Here is a 26,112-nt window from a genome sequence, read left to right as displayed (position 1 = left end):
ATCTTAGTGACTGGCATGCTGATACGAAAGCCAGAAAACTGGGAGTTAACTTAGATATGCCACTCTTTCTCATTGCCCATATCCAATCTTTCATGAAGCCTTGTTATTTTTACCTTCCAAACACTCTAGAATCCAGTCACTTCTCTGTAGTCCTGCTGTAGGCATGACCATCCTTATAGGCATTACTGTCAAGGCCTCCTTGTCAGTTTCTTCAGTTCTGACCTTGCCCTCATCTGAATCCAGAGCCATTTTTGTGTAACTTTTTTATTTTGAAATCATTTCAGATTTACAGAAAAGTTGCAAGAATAGTACAGACAACTCCCAATTACCCTTGTTAATATTTTATCACATGTACTTTATCATTTTCTCTTGTTACGTATGCATACAATTTTTTCTGACCCATTTGAAGGATACAGACAGGATGCTCCTTTACCACCTAAATACTTGAGGGCCTGTTTGCTAAGAAAAAGGAAATTATTTTACATAACCACATTATAATAATCAAAATCAGTGAATCAAAATAGCTCACACTGACACTATGCTAGTATCTAAGCTGTATACCTTTTTCATATTTCCCAAGTTACACCAATTCATATTTCACTATAATGCGTTTTATAGCAAAAAAAGAATAGCAATACTGGTCCAGGATCCAGTCCAGATCACACATTGCATTTAGTTGTCCTGTCTTTAGTTTCCATTAATCTGGAAGAGTTTCACAGTCTGTCTTTATGACCTTGTCATTTTTAGGAGTATGGGCTAATTATTTTATATAACATCTTTCAGTTTGGGTTTGTCTGATGTATCCTCATGTTTAGGTTGGGGTTATTTTGATAGGAATACCACACAAATAGTGGCATATACTATCAGAGTGCACATTTTCTTCAGAATCGTATTTTAGAAATATATATCTAATCTTGTCTCTCACCTGTTTAAAACCTTTCAGTAGTTTACATTGCTCTTACGATAAATACCAAGTTCATCTTGGTATATTATGGTTTATGCCTACCCATCCAGTATCTCACTTTTTTTTTCCTTTCAGTTTCAAAGAAATCCTATCTCCTGCCTGGGTGCAGTCACACAAATTTTTCCTTCAGCCATGAAGGCTCTTTTCCCCCTCCCCCATTCCTCCTTCCCTTAGCCTACTTATCAAGAGCCTTTATGCCTCCAGTTTCTATATAGGAAGGACATAGAGGTAGCGTTCTGGTTGGATGAGGGGGGAGAGTGTAAGTGGGCCTCTTCTTGAAGCTTCATTTGAATAACCTTTTATGTAAGATGTCCATACCAAAGACTGGTCAGAATGACTGAAGGAAGTATGGGCTTTGTAGCTGTCTTTCTCTGTTCCCTCCAAACCCTGCCCTTTGACTTAGTTTTCCCCTTTAATCTAGGACTGTCCAGATCTCACCTCAATCATCATAGACCCAGAAAAGTCTTTTGATGCTGCCTTGACCAGTCCCTCTTTAGGGAACTTTGTACTAGACTGCATCATCATTTTTAACGACTGCATCATCATTTTTAACTGTCTTTGTGTGATTACTCAGGACAGGTATGTTTTGTTCACGGTCACAGCACCAGTAGCTGCATGCCTGACACATAAATAGAGATTCATTACTGAATGAGTGAAAGTGAACAGCTCATTCTCCTCCAGCACTATTACCACATGTTGAGGCTGTTCCCTCCCTGTGCCCTCTTTATGGAAACACTTTCTCTGCCCTCACCTCCTAACTGCTTTTCCCAGCTCTCCCACAACACCCTACGCTGGCAAAGGTGCCCTTTTTGTGTGAACCCATAACACTTCTGCTTACCCCATCATAGCTTTTATTTTATTCTGTTGTAATTGCTGTTGACCGTCTCCCTGTACTAAAGTGCACACTCCTGAAACTCAAGGATTATTTTATGTACTGTCATAGCCTTGCACTTTGTATACTTTGTTCAGAGTAAGCTTTCATAAATATTTTTTGAATGAATAAATGTAGTCATGCCTCTTACATTCTTTTCTGATTATAAAAGTAATGCATTTCAACCTTCAGTAGGAAGGTAGAAAAATGAAAAGTAAAAGGAGAAAATGAGTTGCATATCATGTTCATTCTACCTTTCACTATTTTTTTTTTTACCTTTCACTATTTTTTTAGGCAATAGATTACTTTTAAATGCCTTAGGTTATTTATTTACTTATGAGAATGTTTTACCTATTTTTTTAAAAAATAAATAAGTGGAGGGGATTAAGAGGTATAGGTATAAGTCACAGAGATGAATAGTACAGCATAAGGAATATAGTTATTAATATTGTAATAATGTATGGTGACATCCGGTGACTACAGTTTCCGTAGTGAGCATTTAGTAATGTATAAAACTGCCAAATCAATATGTTGTATACCTAAATCTAATATATCTCTGTCAACTATACTTCAATAATATAAAATAAATAGCAGATCTTGTATACATGTGTTTTTTGACTATAACATTTTTAATGGCATTTTTTTCCTAAGAAATTATTGTTAAATAGGAGATGGAAAGATGTTTCATCAATAATCATAATTTTTCTATTATCTTCACCTCCCCTATTTTATTAAAGTAGATTTCTGTAGAGACTTCTGTCTCCTTATTTTAAAAAATTCACAGAGTCAGAGGTGCCTGGGTGGCACAGTCAGCTGAGCGTCCAACTTTTGGTTTCGACTCAAGTCATGATCTTAGGGTCGTGAGATCAAGCCCCGCGTCAGCTCCACACTGGATGTGGAGCCTGCTTAAGATTCTTTCTCTCTCTCCCTCTCCTTTTGCCCCTCCACACCCCACATGCACATGCACGCTCATGTGCTCTCTCTCTCTCTCTCTCTAAAAAAAAAAATGTACATGTCAAATTCTGTAATAATTAAAAGCAACATAATAAGTCCCTTCCCCTTTGGTAGCTTAAAGTATACTGACTCTATGATTTAGTCATTAACCGAGTGGAACTCAGTAACCAAATGTTTTTATCTCTGTAGTCAGCATCCCTTTGCCATTTGGTGACACATTTCTGTGGCACTTCATCTTTGGTACTATTGTTATAACATGGTCATTGCTCTTTGAGCAATCAGTCCCATCTACTGGCAATTTCTCAAATCCAGAATAACTACAGGTGTTTTATAGAAGGCTTTGATGTTATTAAAACAGGGTTTAGGGCGCCTGGGTGGCTCAGTCATTGAGCGTCTGCCTTCGGCTCAGGTCATGATCCCAGGGTCCTGGGATCAAGCCCCGCATCCAGCTCCCTGCTCCGAGGGAAGCCTGCTTCTCCCTCCCCCACTCCCCCTGCTTGTGTTCCCTTTCTCGTTGTGTGTCTCTCTGTCAAAAAGACAAAAAATAAAATCTTAAAAAAAAAAAAGCATTTAACAGGAGTTAAAACTACAGTATCTGAGGGGCTCCTGACTGGTTCAGTTGGAGGAGCATGTGACTCTTCATCTCAGGGTTGTAATTTCGAGCCCCACATTGGCTGTAGAGATTACTTAAAAATAAAATCTTAGAAAAAAAACAAACCTACAGCATCTGAAAACTTTACTTTTTAAAAAATTATTATCTGATAAGCAGTGTACCATTCTAGTCATTTGTTGTAGACAACTAACTGAATCAGTCATCTGTAATTTGAAGGCTGATTTGGGTGTGTGTGATGGGGAACAGACAGAATACATGTCCTGTGATCCAGGCCTCTTCATAAAGGGAAGTGGATATTTACAGCCTTCCTTTAGAGAGTTAGTGTGCATGAAATGAGAACAGTATTCACATTGTTTTGTCATACTTTCATTTGAGTGCTTGGTTTTTTAATTTGATCTGATAGTAAATATATTTTTCAACAAGTCTAGAAGTGAAAACATACATGTAACTATGAAATGAGATGGGAATTAAACAGCTAATGATAGAATATTTTTCTGAGACAACTCCCAAAGTTTAAAAAACAAGCCTATCAGGTATAGTTTATACAAACCAATTTTATTCTGCTACTAGTAATTTTTGTTCCCAAGTGTGAAATCCAAAATTCTCACTTTTTGATAAATAAAAGCAAAATGTAAACAGAGAGTAGAGGCAAGGGGCATATGGGACTTCATTATCCTTACATTCTTACAACTTTTCTGTAAGTTTGGAATTATGTCAAAATTAAAAGTTATCCCCAAATTCTTATTTTTTTCTAAAATTAGATGAATGTATATTTTACTCAAGTTTTTAACATTTCCAAGAAGATTGGAAAATATTCACAATATTTTTGTTTCTATTTGACTTTCATACCCTTTCACCTAACTACAAAATCTAAACTTGATAAAACTATTTTGGCAAGAGGATGAGGGACTTATACTAATTTGATTTCTAATATAGAGTCTTTTAGTCTCATGCTATTACTTTGCCCTTAATTTTTACTTTACAGACTAATTTTGGGATGAAGTGCTAACATCTTCTTGCCATCCAACTTATACTTCAGGTGTGCTTTTCTTCACATAACACCTTGGTCATTAAGTTTTTCTTTTTATCAGCATTTTTCCCCTACATTATTTGCATTTTCATCCTTCAGCATAATTCTTCTAGTCAACTAATAGCATACACTCAAATCCTGAGTTTACCAGAAGTGAATGATTTCTTAATCTAGACTTTTTCACATATATGTGAAATTAGCCTCATCTTCTAGAAATTATTCACCTACATATGCTGTCATTTTGTAATACTTAGGAAGACTAGGTTCATTTTCCAGAATTGGAAACCCAAGCCACAGGTGAGAAGTGACAAATATATTTATAAGCGGTGAATCTGGAATGTGGACTTGACTGGAATTCAGGTATTTTTATTTGCAGTGAATTCAGGCTGATAGGCAGCTAAGTGTTCTTGTCAAAGCACCTGACCCCGCTGAGTCTGTTTTCTCATCCACAGTATGATGATCCGGTTCAGCCCTCCCCTCAGGCTTGTTGTCAAGCACAAGCAAGGTGAAGTCAGGGGCAGTCACTGGAACCAAACTATAAAATGTTTTAGTGTCTCATCTTTCTTTTTTCTCTTTATTATTCTGCGTAGGAGTCTTTTAATTTTCCCAATTTAGTGCTAAACTACTTGGCTTTTTAATGTTCCGTTGCCACATAATTATTAAGCTTGTTACAACATGGTTATTTTTCATCTTTTTGATTAGTATTTTGGGTGGACATTGCTGCCAGTAATTTCAAACTGTTTTTAACTTTATGGAGATGATACAGTCACCATGAAATCACTGAGGACTATAATCTATTTAGGATAATTTAATCTTTTGTTTTGCAGTCCCAGGCTGTCTAATCTTCCTGGCTGGTCCCTAAAGGATGGAAATGCTTTCTTGGACAAGGTAATAATAACTGAGGCATATCTACACCCAGTGGAAAGTCATCTTGTCATACCAGAGCCACCCTATAGTAATGTGATGGATGGGGTCATTTTTTTCCCTTTGTAGTCTCTGAAAAATCCCAAGATCCACGTAGGGTCTTCAGTACGTGGTGATTATTTTTAAGAGCCTTTTAGGGAATCTCAGTGTTCAGATTCAGGTCCAGTTTGCTCGTGTGTAAAAATCTAAGAACTTCTGCTGCAAATACATTTTATCACCACAGAAAGAAAACTATTATTTTTAGCATTGCAATGAGAGTTTCAAAGGTAATGCCTATAGAGAGTTCCATCCAGTTCGTTCTATTTTCAGGCTGTACTGACTCCATGACTGGAAGGAGTAAAACTTTTTAAAAACAACTTTAATCCTCAAGAATATGAGTTTTAAACTGCTTCTGTCAGCAGTTAGGTAAGGTAGGGCTTTGAGAAAAGTTTGGTTCTTACTCTTTGGGTGAGGAGAGGCCATGGAAGGAGGGCATTGTCATTATCTGATCAGGTCACTCTGGCTGCCATGTGCAGAACAGACTGCAAAGCCAGTGTTTAACTTCCCAGGCAATGTGTTCTTGGGGGAGTGGGAGGGAAAACATGTTCTTGGGTAAATTTAAATAGAGGGCCTTCTAAACTATGAACTATCATCTCATTCCAACCTTTCCTGGTAGCCTAGAATGGACAGCCTTATATAGGTCATGAAAAAAGAGCACAGTTCTAGGAATCTAGGATTTGGGGTTCTATTCTGACTTTAATCACTGACTAGGCCTACAGTAAATGACATAAATAAATTTTCTTCCGAGGCTGTTAGATTTTTGACATTAGATTATCTTCACAGTAATTCCTTCTTCAGATCAGTTTTTAAGCAGTTAATTTACAAATCAGAGACCAAAGGTACAAAAATGTTAAAACTATCATCTAGTTACATTTTCTACTAAAAAAAATCAGAGGTAAAGGAAGGTTAAAAACTGTAAAGCTCATGCATGCCATTCTTAGTCCTCCAAATCATCCTTCCTCTCTCAAATTTCACTATTGAAAAACAAGAAATTTAAAGATCCTTAAAAAGAATCATCTGCGTAAGGCATCTCCTTCTTGTAATAGGTATTATTAAATAAAGAGATGGGCGCCTGAGTGGCTCAATTGGTTAAGCGACTGCCTTCGGCTCAGGTCATGATCCTGGAGTCCCGGGATCGAGTCCCGCATCGGGCTCCCTGCTCGGCAGGGAGTCTGCTTCTCCCTCTGCCCCTCCCCCCTCTCATGTGCTCTCTCTCATTCTCTCTCTCAAATAAATAAAATCTTTAAAAAATAAAATAAAAAAAATAAAAATAAATAAAGAGATGCTCTTTTTACAGAATTAATTTCTGTAACTGCACCCCAACCTCCAGTGCAGGCCAAATGCATAATTTGAAGCCAGATTTCCCTCCTAGCTAACTGTAAAATTATGTGACATTCAGGAACCTGTTCACCTGATTTCAGCCTAACTCTCCTGCTGGTTGTAAATCATTGTTCCCTGAGAAAGGCTCAGAAGCATCCCATTACCAGTGCATTGTGAGCGAAAATGACTTGCATGTGTATGTGGGAGCATTTCATTAGAAGGGAGTGGTGAATAAAATACAGGGACACTATAAGTGCGTGGAATGGCAAATATGCTTCTCCAGGCCAGGAAGGATTGAGCACCTCAGAGGAGGCGTTGTCATGTGAGGTGGACGTGCCCTGATGTGTAGCATTATGGGGAAGAAGATTAGATAGCCAATTTAAGACCAGGCAGGACTTTGAAATTTCCCATGATTTGTCTTTAATCATATTTAGCCTCATCCTAAGGGAGTTGGGAGTCCTCTCCCATTAAACATAATTGCTCATTTGTTTTTTGCTAGCAGGTACATTGTAATTAAGAACTGTTTTCAGTCTTTTTGGCTCCATCTTTCACTGTTTAAATGGTAGTCCTATAAGGAGAGGAACCAGTTTATTACAGTGGAAGGCAAGGGAAGGAAGTCTTCCGTCAGGTTCTGATATGAGACTTGTAAAATTCAAAAGGAAAATCACACATAGTTAATACTCTAATTTCAGATAAAGATTGAGAGTACAACCATGCAGACTCTAATATATAAAGACACATATATAGGACTATGTAGAAATACATGTTCAGTGATTAATGAAAACATGATGGACAAAATTCTAATGGTATTTTTCTTTTTCTGGAAAGAGCAAACTGTCAACCAAGCACTGACTTTTACTGGTTTCCATATAAAGTCATAGAAAACTTGAACCTTGATGAGCCAAAAAATCCTCCACAGATTTCAGTGTAAAGTATGAGTGAGGGAAGACAACAACTCCAATGGCCTTCTGGAGGCATTGTAGCAGCCCCTGTTGGTGGCCCTCTCGTGCCTCTTCTCTGCATTGCTCTGTCATAATTTCAGCCGCCAATACCTGTATGAGTCTGCCAGAGAGTTTTTCCCCTGAAGCTGCACAAAATGTAGGAGTTGCCATGTAAATATCCCGGATCACTTGCCTCTGAGGATGGTGACTCCAAGGTGTATGTTTTACACCATTTCTTAGAGTTCCCCATGGGAGTAAGTCCCAGCTGTGCACAGTGGTGTGTAGCTCAGTAACATATCCATTGTCAGCCCCCTTCCTTTCCCTTTATCACTTGCCCGTCCTCCTGCTCTTTTTTCAGTACTTCTCTGTTAGCTCGTACTTACCCTTTTCTCGAGGTCTGTTGGTGAGGGAATCCAAACTAAGACATATTAAATATGGTAGATCATGAGCAGAGTGGGGAGTTGTAGTATATTCTCTTTCTATATAAGTATACTTTTTTCTTTTGAATGAATACATTTGGTTTACAACCCCAAATAAATTGTATGCTCCGCAAGGACAAAGATTATGCTCACAGAGGTGAGGGCGATGGTGGTGGCTTAATCCCTACCCTGTACTCTTCATCTCCCTCCTTGTTTGCCCCCTGCCCCTCAACCATTGGTAGGAGGAGAAAGAGGCTGTAAGTCTAGGGCCAGGATTTCCAAGCTGATTGCATAACAAAATCACTAGAGGTGCTTGGCCTCATCCCTAGATTTCTGATCCCTTGGGTCTTAGATGACCCAATAATCTTTACTTCCATCAGTGTTCCCAGATTATTCTGATATTGCTGGTATGGACTATATAACTATTACTTGGAAAGCACTGCATCATGAGTTAGAAAGCAGCATATGTCCACACATGCCTTGAAGAGGCATCAGGAAATGTACATTCAAATTCTGAGTTAGCCACCAACCAGCGTTTTTTATCCTGAATAAGACACTTAGCCTCCCTGAGCCTAAACAGGAAAACAGTTGGCCTGAGTAGCCTTCCGGCTGCCTTCCAACTCTCAAGAGGTCTGTGATTCTTCATGGAAAGTTTGGTTTGGGGATGAAGTTTCTTTGGTGCTGTATCTGTTGGGTATCTCTTCCTAGAATTTTTTACTTTTTGTTCCTTTTAGGAGCTAAAAGAGTGCTCAGGTCACGTATTTGTGGATTCTGTGCCTGAATTCTGCCTGCCAGAGGTAAGATGAAAGTGATTCTTACTGTAGAAACAAAGCATATCTCTCAAAATGAAGTCAAGAAATAATTTTAAGGGGCTTATTAGCTTTCTGTTTTCAAATTGAATCTGTTATTCCGGGCACATTATTATACAGCTAAAATATAATCATTTAGGAGCTTTTTATATTATCTGTAAGAAATTTAACTCTCCTTTTTGTATTCCTTGCTCTTTCTGTAATCCCCACTGACACTTTGTACCAGGGCATAGTTTTGAGCAAGGTACAGAAAGAACTCAAGCCTTTCAGTTTTGTAATTATATGCCTGTTTCAGATTAGCCATACTTTTTGTAGTCTTGTTTACAGTGGGTAATTGGGAATTGCTGTTATTCAGACAATACAGTAAACTGTAAAAATTCTTGCTGACTTTAAATATCATATCAAATTCTACTTGAAATTCACAGATTCTGAATTGAGCCATGGATACCTATTGCTTACATATTATTATCCCAGTGAGACTTGTTATAAGAGTTTGGAGCCAGTTTTATCATTTTAAAGGAAATGAGGATCAATTTCCATTCATTTTAAGGCAGCTAATCTCAGCTGACAGTCCTGATCTCTAGAGCGGCATAGATGGCATTCTCAACAGCCAGATAAAGTATAGGGAGGCCAGTAGCTAGTCCCAGGTTCCTGAGGAAATCAACAAGAGAGGCTACCATCCTGTTCTTTCCATGCACCCAGTGGATTACAGTGCATGTGGGAGATACTTTCACAGTTCAATCCCAAAAGAAAATCTGGAGTACTTTTTCCCTTATTTTTGTACTCTCTTCCTGCCTCTCCTTCCATCTCAACACTTTCTTTGATACTTTGTAGATAAACTTTTTTTCTTCGAAGTATGTGTATGTGCCCTTTTGGGATAGTGGAAGGAAAGAGAAGAAGATACAGTAATTGAAGGTGGCAGTTAAGGGAACAAGTTTGAGATAAAGTAGTAAGAATAAGGGTGAAGGTAAAGAGTTACCAGGAGTCCTGAGCTCTTCCTAACTGCTATTCAAATCTTTTGTCAACTTCATTTGTCATTTAGGAATTGGTGGGGCAGGTCCCCATCTGTTCAAAGATTCCTAATCCCAAGTGCTACATTTATTTTCAGTTTTCTACGTATGGCACTGACTGCTGCAACCTTCAGTTTATGGACAACAGTGTAGAATTTATGAATTGTGCTCTAATGACTTTCTGACCTGTTCCATAGAGCACTAAACAGTCAAGACTTGGAATTAAACAATTGCCATTTCACAGTTCATCTTTTGCTGCGCTAAAGGATTATTGATATATTTAGGCTTCTAGAGCTGTATAAAATTTTTCCACTTGTATTGTCTTGTAGTTTGTGTCAAATTAATAATAGTCACTATTTTAAGATAGAGGTAGGGCATTGGATGACTGGGAGAAAATAGGAGAGTCACAGGATCAGGAGAGAGGTACTTACTCCAGTCCAGTCTTCCCAGACTTGTAGGTGAGCCAGGAAGACCTGCTCCCAGTCTTCACGGAATTGATGATCGAGTGCAACTACCTGAAATATTTTTGTACCCCCAAAGTACACACTGTAGACTGAGTATGAGGTCTATGGCAGTATAGTAAGCAGCCAGTAAATTATGAGTGTTTGACCCAATTCATGGTCTGTAGAACCCAAGTGTGTCTGTATACAAGTTGAAAATTAATCCTCATTGGATTTCATCAAGTGAAAGAATGTAAGCAAATATATAAATGTGAGTATATAAACATGGATTGGATGTTAAATTTATTTCTCAGAGGAAAAATGTTTATGTAGGCACTCTTGATACATATACAGACAGAATATGTATATATATGTATATGTGTATATATATATGTGTATATATATATTTTTTTCTTCCAGCTGTCCTCACCAGATTTCTCATCATTCTAGACTTGTGGGCTGATTCTTACATATTTAAGAGAAATTTCAAACTCACCCGGTTTCTATACCCAAGAGGGAAAGTAGAGGTGCTTTTGAGCTTTCTTGTTGCTTCAACTCTTGTTCCCTTGTTTTCTGGATCTGTCACCCTGTGATTACGTCTTAATTTTCTTATTTGTTTAAAAATGGTTCTAGAGGGGTCGTAGGGAACAGAACTAGTGGAATGTTACATGACCCTTCATTATGAGGGTATTGTCTTGGAAATGCCGTGTACAACATGGAGTTAAGGGTGGTGTAAATTGGCTCTTACTGTCATTAGGCATTTTATTCACACAGATTGCCATTGCCCTAGCAATGAGTAGCTTCTGACCTCTAATCTACATGCTGTCAGGAGCTGATTATGTCTTGGTGGCTTTATTAAATTAACTTATTTCATATATAAAGTCATTGAACTAGAAAATGCCCACAGCCCAAATGGCACACTGTCTCTCTTATTTGCAAAGATGTCACAGACATCTGTGGGAGACATATTAGCTCAATAACCCATTCTCCTAACTAAAACACTTCCTTGACTTACCTCATGCTGTCCTTAGCGCACCATACAGTTTCTCAGAGGGAACTTCAGTGATTGAGATGATGTCTCTGAGCCAGGGCGACTCACTTTTTCCCACAGAGGGTGCCAGTTATAATGTTGCATCGCTCCAACCGTAGTGCACCGAGGCTTGCTTTGCACTGGCCACCATAGCTGGGAGGGGACAGAGATGAGTCACACAGGATCGTTAACCTCAGAGACATTTAGTACTGGAGGGACAGAGTGGTGCTTTGAGGAGCTATTGCATGGAATGGTAACTGTCCTAAGAGGGACATCCATGAAGTGCCTTTGCAGTTCTGAGGAAGAGATGTTGGGGTTTTGTTTGTTTTTTGTTTTCTGTTTTTTCATCTGGGCAAATCAGGAAACCTTAATGGAAGAAGAGAATGGAGCCTTAAGAGACAAGTGGTGCTTAAATATATGGGAAAGACAATTCCTTCTACGAAAAGGGTTTTCATAAAACTTCCTAAACATGAGTGGCATTTTCCCTTTTCACATGACCTTAATAATGAAGTAAAAGGTAGATTTGAGGCTAAGGCTAGGGCAGAATATGAGAGTATAATTTCCTTTTGTGATTCTGCCACTAAATTTTTTGTTGTTGTTGTTCTGTATCCAGCACTAGTGGTCAAAAATCATCTCAAAAAAAGAGAAAGAGTTTCCTTCTGCATTTGACTCCTGAAGAGCCGGTTTCGGCACGCTGCTCCCTGTTACCAGTAAATCCGTAGCAGTGGTGCCTTATATTCTAGTTCCCTCACAGCTTCTGTTGTGTGCTCTCTGCTTCCTGGTAACTGGTTGCACTTTCAGGCAGCAGCTGCTGAGTGTCCCTGTTGCCATTTACCCTCGTATGTCAAACTCAGAACTCTATTTGAGCAAAATCGGAGCACTGCTGGTGTACTCCTGCATTCTCACCGTTAGCCATCCTGTCCTGCTACTTAATGTCAGTATTAGGAAACCTCCTAAAATGAGAGAATGGAAGTGTTGCAGGAAAGGCGTCATTATTCTGTAGTACAAAAACGACTTCTCTGCATTCTGACAGCATCATTTTTCAGTCACATCATGCTGATCTGTGTGCCCTGAACAGATATGTATCATTCCCTCCCCTTTCTTTGCAGACCGAGCTAATAGATCTGTCTACGGTAGATGTAATCCTCATCTCTAACTACCACTGCATGATGGCGCTGCCCTACATCACTGAGCATACCGGTTTCTCAGGCACAGTGTACGCCACGGAGCCCACCGTTCAGATCGGCAGGTGAGAGCAGTTATTCTTACCCCAGGAGGAAGTGGCTGAAGCACTCCTTCCTTCAGTGGTGACCGTGTAATAAATAGAGTGTTGTGCCGGTAGTGATTGGTGTCTCCTCCTGAGCAGCTAACAAAGAATTAGCGTGAATAGACAACTCTCTAAATAAAAACAAGTGTTCATTGGAATTGCCTCGAGATTAATGCAGCGAGTACTCTTAGTCTTTCTTGTTGTTTTTGAAACAAAGACTGGAGGAAGGTGTTCGCAGAGACAGCTCCTCTGTGCAGATGATACTAATTAGGGGAGGTAACGTTGAGTAAGATGCCACAGAGTTGCAAGGCAAAGAGCTTCAGGAGAAAGGAGCATAGCACATTAGAAAAAGAAGGAATTTTATTACTTTGCTTTCAGAATTTCCCCCCTTTATGATTTAGTGCAGACTGTAAATGGAGACAGCTCGCAGAAAACAGAATAAGTAATTAGATGGTTGAGTTGACTGTACTTTTGACAGAGTGCAACTCAGAGCTCTAAGCAGTCAAAGGAGCCTTCCTTTGACTCTGAGAACACTCTGCCATCTCTCCCTCTGCCCCTCCCAAGCCTTCATGACAGAGGTGGTTGCTTCAGATACCCCTAGCATCATTCAGTGAGAGAAAAGTTACATGAAGAAAATTACCGGGACGCCTGGGTGGCTCAGTCATCAAGCATCTGCCTTCAGCTCAGGTCATGATCCCAGGGTCCTGGGATTGAGCCCCGCATCAGGCTCCCTGCTCAGCGGGGAGTCTGCTTCTCCCTTTCCCGCTCCCCCGGCTTGTGCTCTCTCTCTCTGTCAAATAAATAAATAAAATCTTTAAAAAAAAAAACACAAAAAACCTACCCCAGAAAAAAGAGTTGAAGCAAACTAACAAGTATGGTGAAAGGTGAAGCTATCAAGACTCAAAAGAGGGGATCAAGGTGTTGATATGGACTCTTGGCTTTGGGTTCCATTGTCTTGCAGAAGTACACAAGATGGAATTACCAGAGATGAAACAAAATATGCCCTGGTTTGTATGTCAGCTCCCATTAAAGAGCATGTAATGTGTACAGAGAAACATCGGGGATCTGAGGAAGAAATCTGAGGAAGAGACATTACAGGGAAGTGAAACACAAGGCAACGGATCAGTTGCAACGAGAGGATAAGCCGAAAACCTGAGACTCTAGTCTGCAAAAGTTACCGTGTGAGGAAGGACACACCAGACTGTTCTCCAGAGAGCTACAGCCGGAACACTAACGTGCCTAGCCCCCAGATCTTTGAATGCTGGAACTAGTGCTCCTCCTTCAAGATGAAGGGAGGACATGGGATTAGGAATAAATAAATCCAATGGAAATGAAATGAAGTTGTTCAACATTCAAATGCCAGTAAATTGATGGCTTGCCGTATCTCTTTGTTCATTGGGAGAGGATTTAAGTCAATATGGATCATCCATACTGGATTCTGAAAGGGGATTCAAGAGGTTAAAAATCTATTTCTCACTTTTTGGTCGTCCTCTAGCCATGCAGGACTCTAACAGTTCTCTGTGCCAGGTATTCCTCAGAACACGTGCATCATTGATCCACTCGAGTGAGGTTCCCTCAGTTGCGATTGCATCACAGTCCATCTTGTGATCTGCACACAGAACCTGTCCTTTTGCAGATCCTTGAGTTAGGCTTTTAGGATTAATCCTTAGAGTATTTTTCCACATGGAATTTTTTAAGTTCACAAAACGTGTCAAGAAAACGTACTTTTCCAGTTTAAAATGTCCGTTTAATATTGTCATTAAAAAAAAAAAAAAAACAATCCTGGTTGCCTGGGTGGCTCAGTTGGTTAAGCGCCAGTCGGTTAAGCCATAAGGCTCAGGTCATGATCCCAGGATCTTGGGATCAAGTCCCACATCGGGCTCCCTGCTCCACAGGGAGTCTGCTTCTCTTTCTCTCCCTCCACTCTGCTTGTACTCTCGCTCTCTCATGCTCTCTCTCTCAAGTAAATAAATAGAAATCTTAAAAAAAAAAAAAAAAAAAAAATCCTACCCCACCTCTGCTGCCACCAAAATCAGGTACTTCACAGTCATTTGACTTTTTCTTCTTTTAGATTTTTAGTTACATAAAGGCAGAGATCTTAAGAGTGATAGTTAAACCACAGGTTTGTATATTTCAGTGTTGAAAGATAAGATGCATGCCAGGCTTGTTTTAAAGGTGAATTAAATCATTTATGTTCGAAATGTTTAACGTTGTTGAAGTTCAGTGAGATGGTTGGGGTTTTGTTCAGGTTTATTTAAAAGGGTGTCCAAGTTTATATGCAACAGAGAGAAAGATGATTGGGGTGGAGGGAAGGCAGGCAAGCCCATTTGTCTTGGCTACAATGTTAACTGTACGGTGTTTTTCTCTTTCTTTAATGACTGTTTACCACTTTTTTCTTTAAACTCAGGCTTCTCATGGAAGAGCTGGTGAATTTCATTGAAAGAGTGCCCAAGGCTCAGTCTGCCTCCTTGTGGAAGAACAAGGATATTCAGCGGTGAGCAATAGGCCTGTTTATTCCTCTTGACAGTAGACCCTTAGGCTTTGCAAAGCAGTCTCATTTGTTTTTTTACATTATGCTTTAACATTTATACTGTTGTAACTGGAGATTCTCTTTTCCCTGTTTTAGGGAAGGGTTATGTTTGATTCAACCAATATACCGTGAGAGGCAACCATGCCATGTCCTATGGGTACTGTGCTGGGTCTGACTTTTTAAAAATTAGTAAAACAGTTGGCACTGTTTTTGAGGTGCTCAGGGGTTGATGGGAAATCAGACCATTAACAGGTAAATTACAGTCTTGGATGGCGTGTACTGTAAGAGGTGCCTGTCACGGTGCTGTAGACACTCAGAAAATGAAGAACTTTCTGTGTAGGGAAGCTGAGGAGGACATTCTTTAGATGACAATGAAAGTGGGTCTTGGAGGAAGAAAAGGACTCTTCCTGATAGGAAAGGTCAGTAAGTGCGTCCAGATGCAGCATGATGGGATATAGTATATTTGGGGACCAGGGAGAAGTGCAGGGTGGATTAGAGTGGGAAAGCAGAGAGGAGAGGTAGAGTTGAAACTAGAGAGGTACATTGGAGCAAGATAATGAAGAATCTGTTATGTAAAGTTTGAGTTTTATAATACGGAGAGTGGGGAGTCCCTCTGTGGTTTATAAGGAGGAGAGTGATGTGATCACATTTGTTTGGGGGAAAGTAACTCTGGAAGCAGCTCAGGGGAGGAATGGGGGTACAGAGACAGGGGCAGAAGACCAGGAGTAGGACTGTGAGAAACTCAGTGGGGGAGAACAAAAGCCTGAACTGGGGCGGTAGCAGTGAGCATGAAGAATCTGACTTAAAAGAAATTTCTATGACAGAACTGAAAACAATTGGTAAGAACTGTAAAAAGAGGCTGTGAAGTCATCCTTAGGAAGGTAAGAGGAGAGCTGAGTGGAAGCAAGGGGAAAAAGGAAATTTCCCCAAACCTGGGCCTGTCAGTGGCATCAGATGCTACAGAAATATCATCCCGTAAAGTGAAGATGAGACCCTTGGTTATGGAAATCCTAGAGAGATTAGTGTCAGTAGAGTACTAGGGACAAAAGCCAGGTTGTAAGAGGTGACAGAAGTAGAAATATAATGGCGGAGGGAAGGAGGCAGTTTGATTCTTCTTCCATGCTCTCATATTTGATTGGCAGTGGAGGACACCGGCCAGTCTTAGCTTACTACAGTTTCTCTGAGCCTCCCAACCACTGCCCTACCTCCCGGCACCACAGTGGTCCCAGCCTTGCAGGCCTCGCATCCAGAGTCTGGAGTAAAAACTTCTCATTGGCTTTTTAGGTAGTGGGTGTCCCATACGTGCCTACCCACATCCACTCTTTTCCAGCCACCTTGCCACCGAGTTCTCTTTCCCTCTAGGTCAGTGATTTGTTAGCTCTCTAGTTATCTGAACTTTGGAATGTCTTAGTTTTTGTGAATATGTATGTGTAGGGGCGCCTGGGTGGCTCAGTCAAGCTTCCTACTCTTGGCTTCGGCTCAGGTCATGATCTCAGGGTCCTGGGAATCAAGCCCCGGTCAGGCTCTGCACTCAGCGGGAAGTCTGCTTCTCCCTCTCCCTCTGCCCCGCTGTCCTGCACACGCATGCATGCATTCTCTCTCTCTCTCTGAAATAATAAATCTTCTTTAAAAAAAAGAATATGTATGTGTAGCTAAGAGAATATGCTTCCTTTTTATACTCTGTTTCAGCACCTGAGCATCTGTGTGTCCTCTGTGCATTCCTTTGTATATGTGTTATTTGTTTTATTTAACTTCCACAGCACTTGCTGTGTGCCAGACACTATTCTCAATGTTTTACTTAATTCACGTCATTCTTTAACATCATTTTACAGAAGAGAAAACAGCCACAGACAGGTTAAGTAACTTGCTCAAGGTCAGCCAACTAGTGAGCGGTAGGATTTGAATTCAAACCCATGCAGTAAGTCTAGTCTAGCTCCAGAGTTTCTGTTTTTAACCATTATGCCTGGCTGCCTCTTGGGCACACATGTCTCTTCTCGAGTACGTGTGAGCCCCTTCATGTGAGGGAAGGGGGAAGTATGTGGAACTGCACGTTTTCTCTTCTGTTTTATGGATCTTCTTTGTGTCTCTATTTCCTTGACTGGGGATATGGTGTCCATATGTCTTTGTGGTAGGAAATGTTTTCTGGACACAAACACATTTGAGTCTTCTGTGTGTGCGTGAATGACTTCCTTGATCTGACCACACATCTGCTTATGACAAGGTCCCTTCCCCTTCTCATTTTGCATTCTTATTCTCAGCTGCCTTTCCTCCTGCCCATTGCTATCCCTCCTTCCCCTTTTCTTTCTCTCCCGTATACCCACTGGACCACATCAGACCTAGTTGTCTACATTTCCCTCAGAAATTTTAGGACTTTGTTTTCTTTCCCTGTGGAACATGTAAGCCTTGGCTTCCCTTACTTCCTCCTTTTAAATTTATACCCTTTATATTCTGCCACAAATAATTTTGGCACACCAGAGGTGATGTTCAAAGGTCACTGTTTCCTGGCTCCCAAACCCTGGGCCAAGTCTTAGGAAGTCCGACGTCCTTATTTTTGCCTTTTCTTCTGTGACCTTGGGCAGAGTCCTTGGCAGTTTTCCTTTGCCTCCCATTCTTTGTAAAATACAAGAAAACTGGCTTACAAAAGAAGTGCCATCGTTTATTAGGAAGAAGGGTGAATTGAACTGGAAGAAGCAGAGGGCGGGGAGGATGGGGTTGCAGGGGGAGCCTGAAAGTTATTTCCTAAGATGCTTAGAAAATCTCCCTTTTATTTATTTATTTTTTTTAAGATTTTATTTATTTATTTGATAGAGACACAGCGAGAGAGGGAACACAAGCAGGGGGAATGGGAGAGGGAGAAGCAGGCTTCCCACCGAACAGGGACCCCAGTGCGGGGCTCGATCCCAGGACCCTGGGACCACGACCTGAGCCGAAGGCAGACGCTTAACGACTGAGCCACCCAGGCTCCCCGAAAATCCTTGTTTTAAAAAAGGGTGCTCCTTGAGATAAAACCTAACTTGCTATCTCGCCACCTGGTGGGCAAAAATCTGAAACTGCTGGAAGCTAACTTGGTAGAGGAGCACAGAGAATAACCTGCACTATTGGAGAAGACCTGATTTCCTTATTTCATGTATCATAACCATATTTCTGATTCTGGTCAAGTATTTTGTTTTGGCTTTTGAGCATGAGATGAGCCACATTTATTAGAGAGAAAGAGAAGAGTCTAATTACTGGAAAGAATATGCTATAGTATTAGAGAACCAAACTAAGGAAGCTGTGTCCTCTTTTTCTCCTGGATAAACTCAGCATAAATATTACAAGTGGTAGAGGAATTTGAAGAGCTATTTTGTAATGACATGAGACAGAAGAGTTCTTTTGAAATACTCACCTAGAATTTAACCTTGGGCCAGAATACTAAAAGTGCTTCATTTGAATAACATTTATGCCGAAGGATTTACATCACTTTAAAATTTCTCTCTGTCACATGCCAGTTTCTATCTAGTGTCCCAAAGTACTGTGGCAAAACTAAATTGAGAAACACTTTTTTTGCTGTCTGTTACATTGACATTTTTCCCAAGTGATATGAGCTATGTCTTATTTTTTCATTCCCTCTTTTTTTTTTTCCTCTTTAATTCCTGTACTCACCTTGTCAAGAGGGGTCTCAGGTAGGGATCACAAACTCCGATGTCTCCGGGGATAGGGAAGGTAAATACAGGAGTGAGGTGGACTGTGGGTAACTGTGGACCAGCGACCACACCCAGCTAAAGGGGCAGTTGACACACAGCTTCAGCAGATTATGGCCATATGGAAACGTGAGCCCGTTGCTGCCAAATCTCTTTTTTTCTTTTTTTAAGAGAAACTCAAAATTTGGATGTTTTAAATGTGATTTTTTTTTTCCATCTTTTTAAAATGTTGGCTCGCACATTAAAATAAAATCCTGTATGATCCAAGCAAAACACCTCTTGAGTTGGATTGGAGACTCAAGCCCTCGGTTTTTGACTTAAACTTTACACAGGCTGTCTCTTGGTTAAGTGCCTAGAATTGATGCATTTTAGTAGCTTAAGTTATTTAATAAGACCACAAACTAAAGAAAATAATAAATTAAAATCTTTCAGACTCATTGGTCAAAGGGACCTGACAAATTCTCTTAAATCATTTGAAGTTAGTTTGAGTTAGCATTTGATTTAGTATTAGTATGTATACCAAAAGAAGCTATTACTCTTGCTTTTTGGCAGCTGTCTGACTCCCTGCCTTGGTTGACACTGCTCCTTGAGATTTATTTAGAAGTTAGCCATCTTTCTTCCTCATTTTGATGCTGCAGTTTACTCTTCTTGAAAAAGAGATTTTGAAGGGTAGGAAAAGGAGACTCCCTTTGCAATGTAATTTTTGAGTCTCTGACTTTCTCATACCCACATTAAAGTTTAGGGTTTGTAATAGGAAAATTTAAAGTGGAATATTCCACTTAAGAAACTAAACCAGCAGGTAGGATTTTTCTGTATAAGACTAGAAATCTATAGTTATAATTAAGGATAAATCATTACAGGATATTGTCATAACCCTCTTGCAAGCATTAAGGAATTGTGCACCGATATATTCCTGGCTGAAATGTTATGGCAGTTTTCAGTAGTCAGAGCTTAAAATGTGGGTTCATACCTTATAGAAGACATGAAAGAAGACATAGTTGAAGTTCCTCACTCTGATGCTCCATGGGTATTTATAGAGGAATTTACCAGGTCTAACTATATGGTAGGGAAAAAATTAAAACTATGGGCATAGGGCGCCTGGGTGGCTCAGTCGTTAAGCGTCTGCCTTTGGCTCAGGTCAGGATCCCAGGATCCTGGGATCGAGCCCCACATCGGGCTCCGGGCTCGGCGGGAAGCCTGCTTCTCCCTCTCCCACTTCCCCTGCTTGTGTTCCTGCTCTCACTCTCTCTCTCTCTCTGTGTCTGTCAAATAAATAAATAAATAAAATCTTCAAAAATAAAAAAAATAAAACTATGGGCTTGGAGATCAAATAGACCAGTGTTTAAATTTCATATCTGCTTCTTAGTAGCTGTAGCAGTTTATTTCTTCTAGGCTCTGTTTCATCATTTATAACATAAGAATAATATTAGCAACTTTGCAGGGTTGCTGTGAGGACTAAATCAGCATGAGAGTCCTTAAAACAGTGCCAGGCACACAGTAGGTGCTCTATAAACACCAGCATCCTTTTCCCCTTTAATGATACACTTGGTTCACATAACACCCTTTCAGTAATCAGCACACATCTACCTTCCACAGCCTAATTTGTCTTTAGACGCCACCTTTCCTGAAGAAAGCAAGGTAGTATAAGAGAAGGAAAACCATTTTTCTAATCCCACTGTTGCTCTCCTGTTAGCACTGTCATCCAGACGCTGGAACTCAATCTCCTTTTTTGTAAAACAAGGGAATTGAATTCAAGTATCTCTGAGTTCACTTAGGTTATAGTTTTTAAAGATGTCTAAGGGAGAGAGGCTCCTTCAGCCGGCGTTCATAGAGTGGCGGTACTTTGATGAGGTCATCACTGCTTGTCCTTGAGCTTTGCAGTTCCAGAAACTTAATCATTTCATTTCACTCAGAGTTGATTAGCCTCTGAGGGACTGATTTGGGCTAACTAAACTCCCAGGATATTGATTGACAAACAAAAATCCCATTTAATTACTTTATACTGAGACATCTGCCTGGCTCCAGAACTAAAAAGGTTCATCTATCTAGGATGCTCTGGTCTGGTCAGCAAGTTCACTTAAGAGATTAAGTTATAGATAAGAGGGGGGTTTTTGATAAGAATAGAATCAAAGCAGAGGTAGTTTAGGTACTCTGGAGAATTGTTTCTGTTGTGCTTTGGTAGCCTAAGCAATCGCCTTTGTCCTTTTTAAAGATAAATTGATCTAAAACAAAAATCAGGGATTATATAGTTTCAAGTTAATATTGAGAAATGCTTGATTATCAGGCTCCACTTTGGTAAACTCCATAAAGGTCATCACTCTGCTAAGACATTATTTCCACTCCACCCCATCCGCATGTATATTAATAAGCGCACTTTGCTGTAATGAGAGGAAAAAGACTTCTGCTTCTTATATTCTTTGTATTCTGCTCTTACATTCATTTTGCAGATTCCTTCATTCATCACACACTTAGGAAAAACCCAGCCAATGTTTTATCTGTAAGCTTTTTAAGTTGTCCCTGTGGACTTAAAAAGTCTTACTTTTTAACACAAGCACATGGTCTTTGCTGCTTGTTGGATGTTGGTAGGATAGAAGAAGAGACAGCAGAACTCTGGCATGATGTCAGGGCACTGGGGGAAAGTTGATTAAGCACTCAAGTGTGATAAGAAAAAACAAAACAGTGAAATCTTTTAGAAAGTACTTACTAAACATTTAGACTCTGAGAACTTGACTTTGATAAATTAGAAAGCCAGAAAAACTAGAACTAGTTTCCACTGGGTTTCCTTATCCAACTTATCCTGAATCAGCCAATAGTCTTAATGGCTTCAGATGGCTCTATAAATGCCTCTCTATAATTATGGCCCCAAGTAAGCATAAGCAGAATTTTAGGGAAAGCTAGGTTAGACAGAACGTTAGGAGATAGAAGGAAATAGTGACAAACTGACTAAATATCTCGAAGGAGTAAGAAAAGGGTGTTAGCAAAAGGAATTTGTGGATATAAATTGGGAATTCAGACGACTTATTTATTGGTTAACTGCCGAGTGCCTGGCATCGTGATAAGTTTTCAGGAAAAGGCCCAAAAAAGTTTAAGACATAGTCCCCAGGGAGTTTGTCAAGCAAAGATTATGTACTAAGTGGCAAGACTTAACCTGGGCTTGGCGGATTAAGTAGGGTTTCAAAGAGGATTCTAAGGGAAGGGTATGGGCAAAAACATGGCAACATGGGATGATGATTGAGAGGTGACTGGATTGGTTAAAATCAGCCAGTGCACGCCAGGAAGGAGAGAAAAGAATTGGAAATCAAGGGGTGCCTGGGTGGCTCAGTCGTTAAGCGTCTGCCTTCGGCTCAGGTCATGATCCCAGGGTCCTGGGATCGAGCCCCACATCGGGCTCCCTGCTCAGCGGGGAGTCTGCTTCTCCCTCTCCCACTCCCCCTGCTTGTGTTCTCTCTCTTGCCGTGTCTCTCTCTCTGTCAAATAAATAAATAAAATCTTAAAAAAAAAAAAAAAGAATTGGAAATCAACATTGTACAAAAGAATATTGAAACTTTGGTCTTTTGAAAAAGCCAACAGTATATTTGACTAATTCCTAGTTTAAATCCTTTCTCTAGCTGATAAGAAATTAACCAAAATTGTGAAAATTTTGGCACCAAACCTATATGAAAAATGAAACCTCTGGATATTTCCAAATAGAGAAATGACAAATAATTAGTTTTAAATCTGAAAGTAGTGTAGTCAGTATAAGTTACCAGAATAAGATACTCAAAGAATTTAAGCATAAAGGTTAGGGGGGATGTTAAAGTCACTGAATTTCATAAAAAAGCTAAATTTCAGGGGCGCCTGGATGGCTCAGTTGGGTAAGTGGCGACTCTTGATTTCACTCAGGACATGATCTCAGGGTCCTGGGATCCAGCCCTGTGTTGGGCTCTGTGCTTAGCGGGGAGTCTGCTTCTCTTGCTCTCTTTCTGCCCTTTCCCCCACTCACGCTCTCTCTCTCTAAAATAAATAATCTTTTTTTAAAAAGCCAAATTTCATAAAGCACTGATTATCATATATATAATAATATATATATACACACATATAATTACTCATTTGCTATAGTCCTCACAACAGTCTGAAGGAAGTATTTTACCCTCAGTTTAGAAATATGGTGAGAAGAAAAGGTTAAGTGAATTGCTCAATATTGCAATGAAAATAAGCAAAAATCAGAGTTAAATTGGATATGAAGAACACCCTTCTGCAGAAGTTCTACAATTAGAGTTTATAAAAATGTCATTGAGGAGACCTCAGGAAAGCCCAAACTTAGTTAAGGTATTGAAACATGGCTTCTGTACTAGAACATGGCCCAGAAAAGTGTAACTTATTAAAAAAACACTGGGTTTTCTATTCTGGGTCTCTTACAAGGGCTGCAGCTATCTCCAGCTCTCCTCGGAAGGATTCACTCACAGGGGTGATGGATTGAAGCCTGCCTTAGGCCCCTGTGTGTGGACCTCTCCACAGAGGACCTCACAGCAGTTTCATCAGAGTGAGCAAGAGGGCAAGAGAGGGCGCCTGGGTGGCTCAGTTGGTTAAGCGACTGCCTTCGGCTCAGGTCATGATCCTGGAGTCCCGCATCGGGCTCCCTGCTCGGCAGGGAGTCTGCTTCTCCCTCTGACCCTCCCCACTCTCATGCTCTCTCTCTATCTCATTCTCTCTCTCAAATTAAAAAAAAAAAAAAAAAAAGAGGGCAAGAGAGAGAATATGGGCAAGATGGAAGTCACAGTCTTTAGTAAGCTAATCTTGGAAGTGACATCCCTTCACTTTTGTCATATTCTCTTCACTAGCAGCAAACCCCTAGGTTCAGCGCCCCCTCAAGGGGAGTGGACCACACAAAGGGGGTGAATACAAGAGGATCCTTCAGAGCCATGTCCGGAGCTGCCAGCCACAAAACCCTACACTGAGTTGGTCAGATTCGAGACCAGAGTCATTGGGACTTGCACAGCCTTCCTCTTCTGGCTCCCGAAAGTTTTCACCTCCTCATACACTGTCATAGGGTTCACCTCTAGCCAGATTTACCTGTGCACTGCAGACAGAACTTGATAATAATTGGCTCACTTGTTTCTACTTTTCCTGGGGCAACAAATGAACAGATGTTTTGTCTTTTGAGTGTCTTTTGTGTTGGGCACGCTCAATGCTGAGGATACAAAAATGCGAAAAGATACTATGTAAGTAATATGATATGCATATAACAAGGCTGTTCTCTCCAACAATGCTTCACACTAAACTGTTGTTAAAAATCATCATGAATGTTTTTCTATAAACAGATGATTTCTTTAGTTTCTCCAGAACATAAATTTATTATTTCTATGCCATTTACCCTGAAGGGAAGATGAGAAAAGATCCAAGTTGAAATATATCTGAATTTTTCACAAGTCCTTTGTTTGGCTTAGGGAAATTGTTTCCCTACCTGAAACACTCCAGTAATTTCTCTAGAAGTAGGTTCTGGACTGTTGAAGACTGAAGTAGTAAACATTTCACATCTTCGGTCTTCCCTTTTTCCCTTACCGAAGGCTCAGAGCATTTGCTGGCTTATTCTGGAGGTTGAATATATGATTGTTTAATCTCTAACGGAGAGTGGAAACATTAGCCAAATGCCTCATTTTTAGAAAGACTTCTCCAGATTTTAATCTGCTTAATTTTTGTAGGACATTTTCCTAGATGGGCAAGGGAGGGCCATCAAGGGAAGAAAGTAAAGCCCAGGTGTTGTTTGGGTAATGGCAGTACTGGGTGTCAAGGGACAGGAAGAAGGAGCATAGTAAAGAAAGTGGATCTAATATATACAATGGAATATTACTCAGCCATCAAAAAGAATAAAATCTTGCCATTTGCAATGATGTGGGTGGAACTAGAGGGTATTATGCTAAGCAAAATAATCCAGTCAGAGAAAGACAAATGTATGATTTCACTCATATGTGGAATTTAAGAAACAAAACAGATGAACATAGGGAAAGGAAAGGAAAAATAAAATAAGATGAAAATAGGGAGGCAAACCATAAGAGACACTGAACTCTATGAAACAAACAGGAGTGCTGGAGGGGAGGTGGGTGGGGAAGGGGTAATCGGGTGATGGGCATTAAGGAGGGCACTTGATATAATGAGCACTGGGTCTTATATGCAACTGATAAATCACTAAATTCTACCCCTGAAACTAATAATACAGTATATATGTTAACTAAATTAAATTTAAATCAAGAATTTTAAAAGAAAAGAAAGGGAGAGAGAAAGAAAAGAAAAAGAGGGAGGGAGGGAGGGAAGGAAGGAAGGAAAGAAAAGAAAAAGGAAGGGAGAAGGGAAGGGAAGAGAGTCTAATCTAGCTTTGCGTATGATTTTTTGCTCAACCTCTAACAGAGGTGACTCAGTTGCAGCAGCTTGGCAAAGCTGAGGACAGTGTAACACAAATTCAACTAGGATGAAAGATGTGGTTGGGCTGCAAGTGTTACTTTTCTTCCTCCCCACCCTCTCAGGCCACTCCCATAATAGCCTTCCAGCTCTGGCATAAAGTTAAGAAACCCTTCTGCCCAAAGTAGGAAGTCTTTATTTTTAATGAAGGTCAGCTCTAGGGGGCCAAGCCATGGGTCTTCCTGATCCCGAGGAATTTAAAGGAGGAACTAAAGAAGGAGAGTAGCTTAGGTTTTTCCTTGAGACCGTGTAGAGCAATGCTTGGGCCACTCAAGTTCAGAGTCATTGCTGCAATTCACCCTGGGTTGAAGTTCATTTACCATGGTATTGTGGGAAACTGCATATATTCCTGGAGCTGTGGTGGCTGCATCTGGGGGATGGGGGGCTGTTAGAGACTATCATTATTCAGCATCTGTTCTGTGTCAGACACTCACGTACATTTTGTCATTTACCTCTCACAGAAAAACTCTAAGAGAAAGGTGCTGCTCTCCCTATTTCACAAATGAGTAAACTGAGCTCAAAGGTGAAGAGCTAACACTGGAATTTATATGCAGACAAGTCTGTAAATCCTGTTTTTTTCCATCCTGTGCCTCGGAGAGAAATCTCTCCTTCCTCCAAGCCATTGGCAGAGAGTCAGCAGGGATGTGGAAGGAGAAGAGAAGCGGTATCAGCAGCCCCCACCGGTAGCCGTCCAGAGGGGCCTTCTGTGCCACTTCCCTGTCTCTGATACACAGTCAGGCTAGGTTCCCAAAGATCACGTAGGATGCGCACCTGGCCTTGTCTGCTGTCACGAGCCCTGAGAAAAAGTGACAAGTGGTCTAGATTTTAAAGGAGTA

At 40.4% G+C, this 26,112-nt stretch overlaps 1 protein-coding gene across 2 annotated transcripts in view; it reads left to right on the top strand.

Annotated features, from left to right (window-relative positions):
• The window catches only part of INTS9 (integrator complex subunit 9), a 117,429-nt gene that overhangs the window by 36,632 nt on the left and 54,685 nt on the right, over positions 1 to 26,112 (top strand). For both annotated transcript variants that reach the window (XM_035022641.1, XM_035022640.1), the window contains exons 3-6: positions 5,260 to 5,320; positions 8,810 to 8,872; positions 12,474 to 12,613; positions 15,039 to 15,125. In XM_035022641.1, coding sequence (XP_034878532.1) covers positions 5,260 to 5,320; positions 8,810 to 8,872; positions 12,474 to 12,613; positions 15,039 to 15,125 — 351 coding nt within the window. The remainder of the gene's footprint in view (positions 1 to 5,259; positions 5,321 to 8,809; positions 8,873 to 12,473; positions 12,614 to 15,038; positions 15,126 to 26,112) is intronic.

The sequence above is a fragment of the Mirounga leonina genome, unplaced genomic scaffold (assembly GCF_011800145.1).
Source record: "Mirounga leonina isolate KUSES-001 unplaced genomic scaffold, KU_Mleo_1.0 Mir_176, whole genome shotgun sequence".
NCBI classification, from domain to species: domain Eukaryota; kingdom Metazoa; phylum Chordata; class Mammalia; order Carnivora; family Phocidae; genus Mirounga; species Mirounga leonina.
This window is presented reverse-complemented; position numbering and strand designations above follow the sequence as displayed.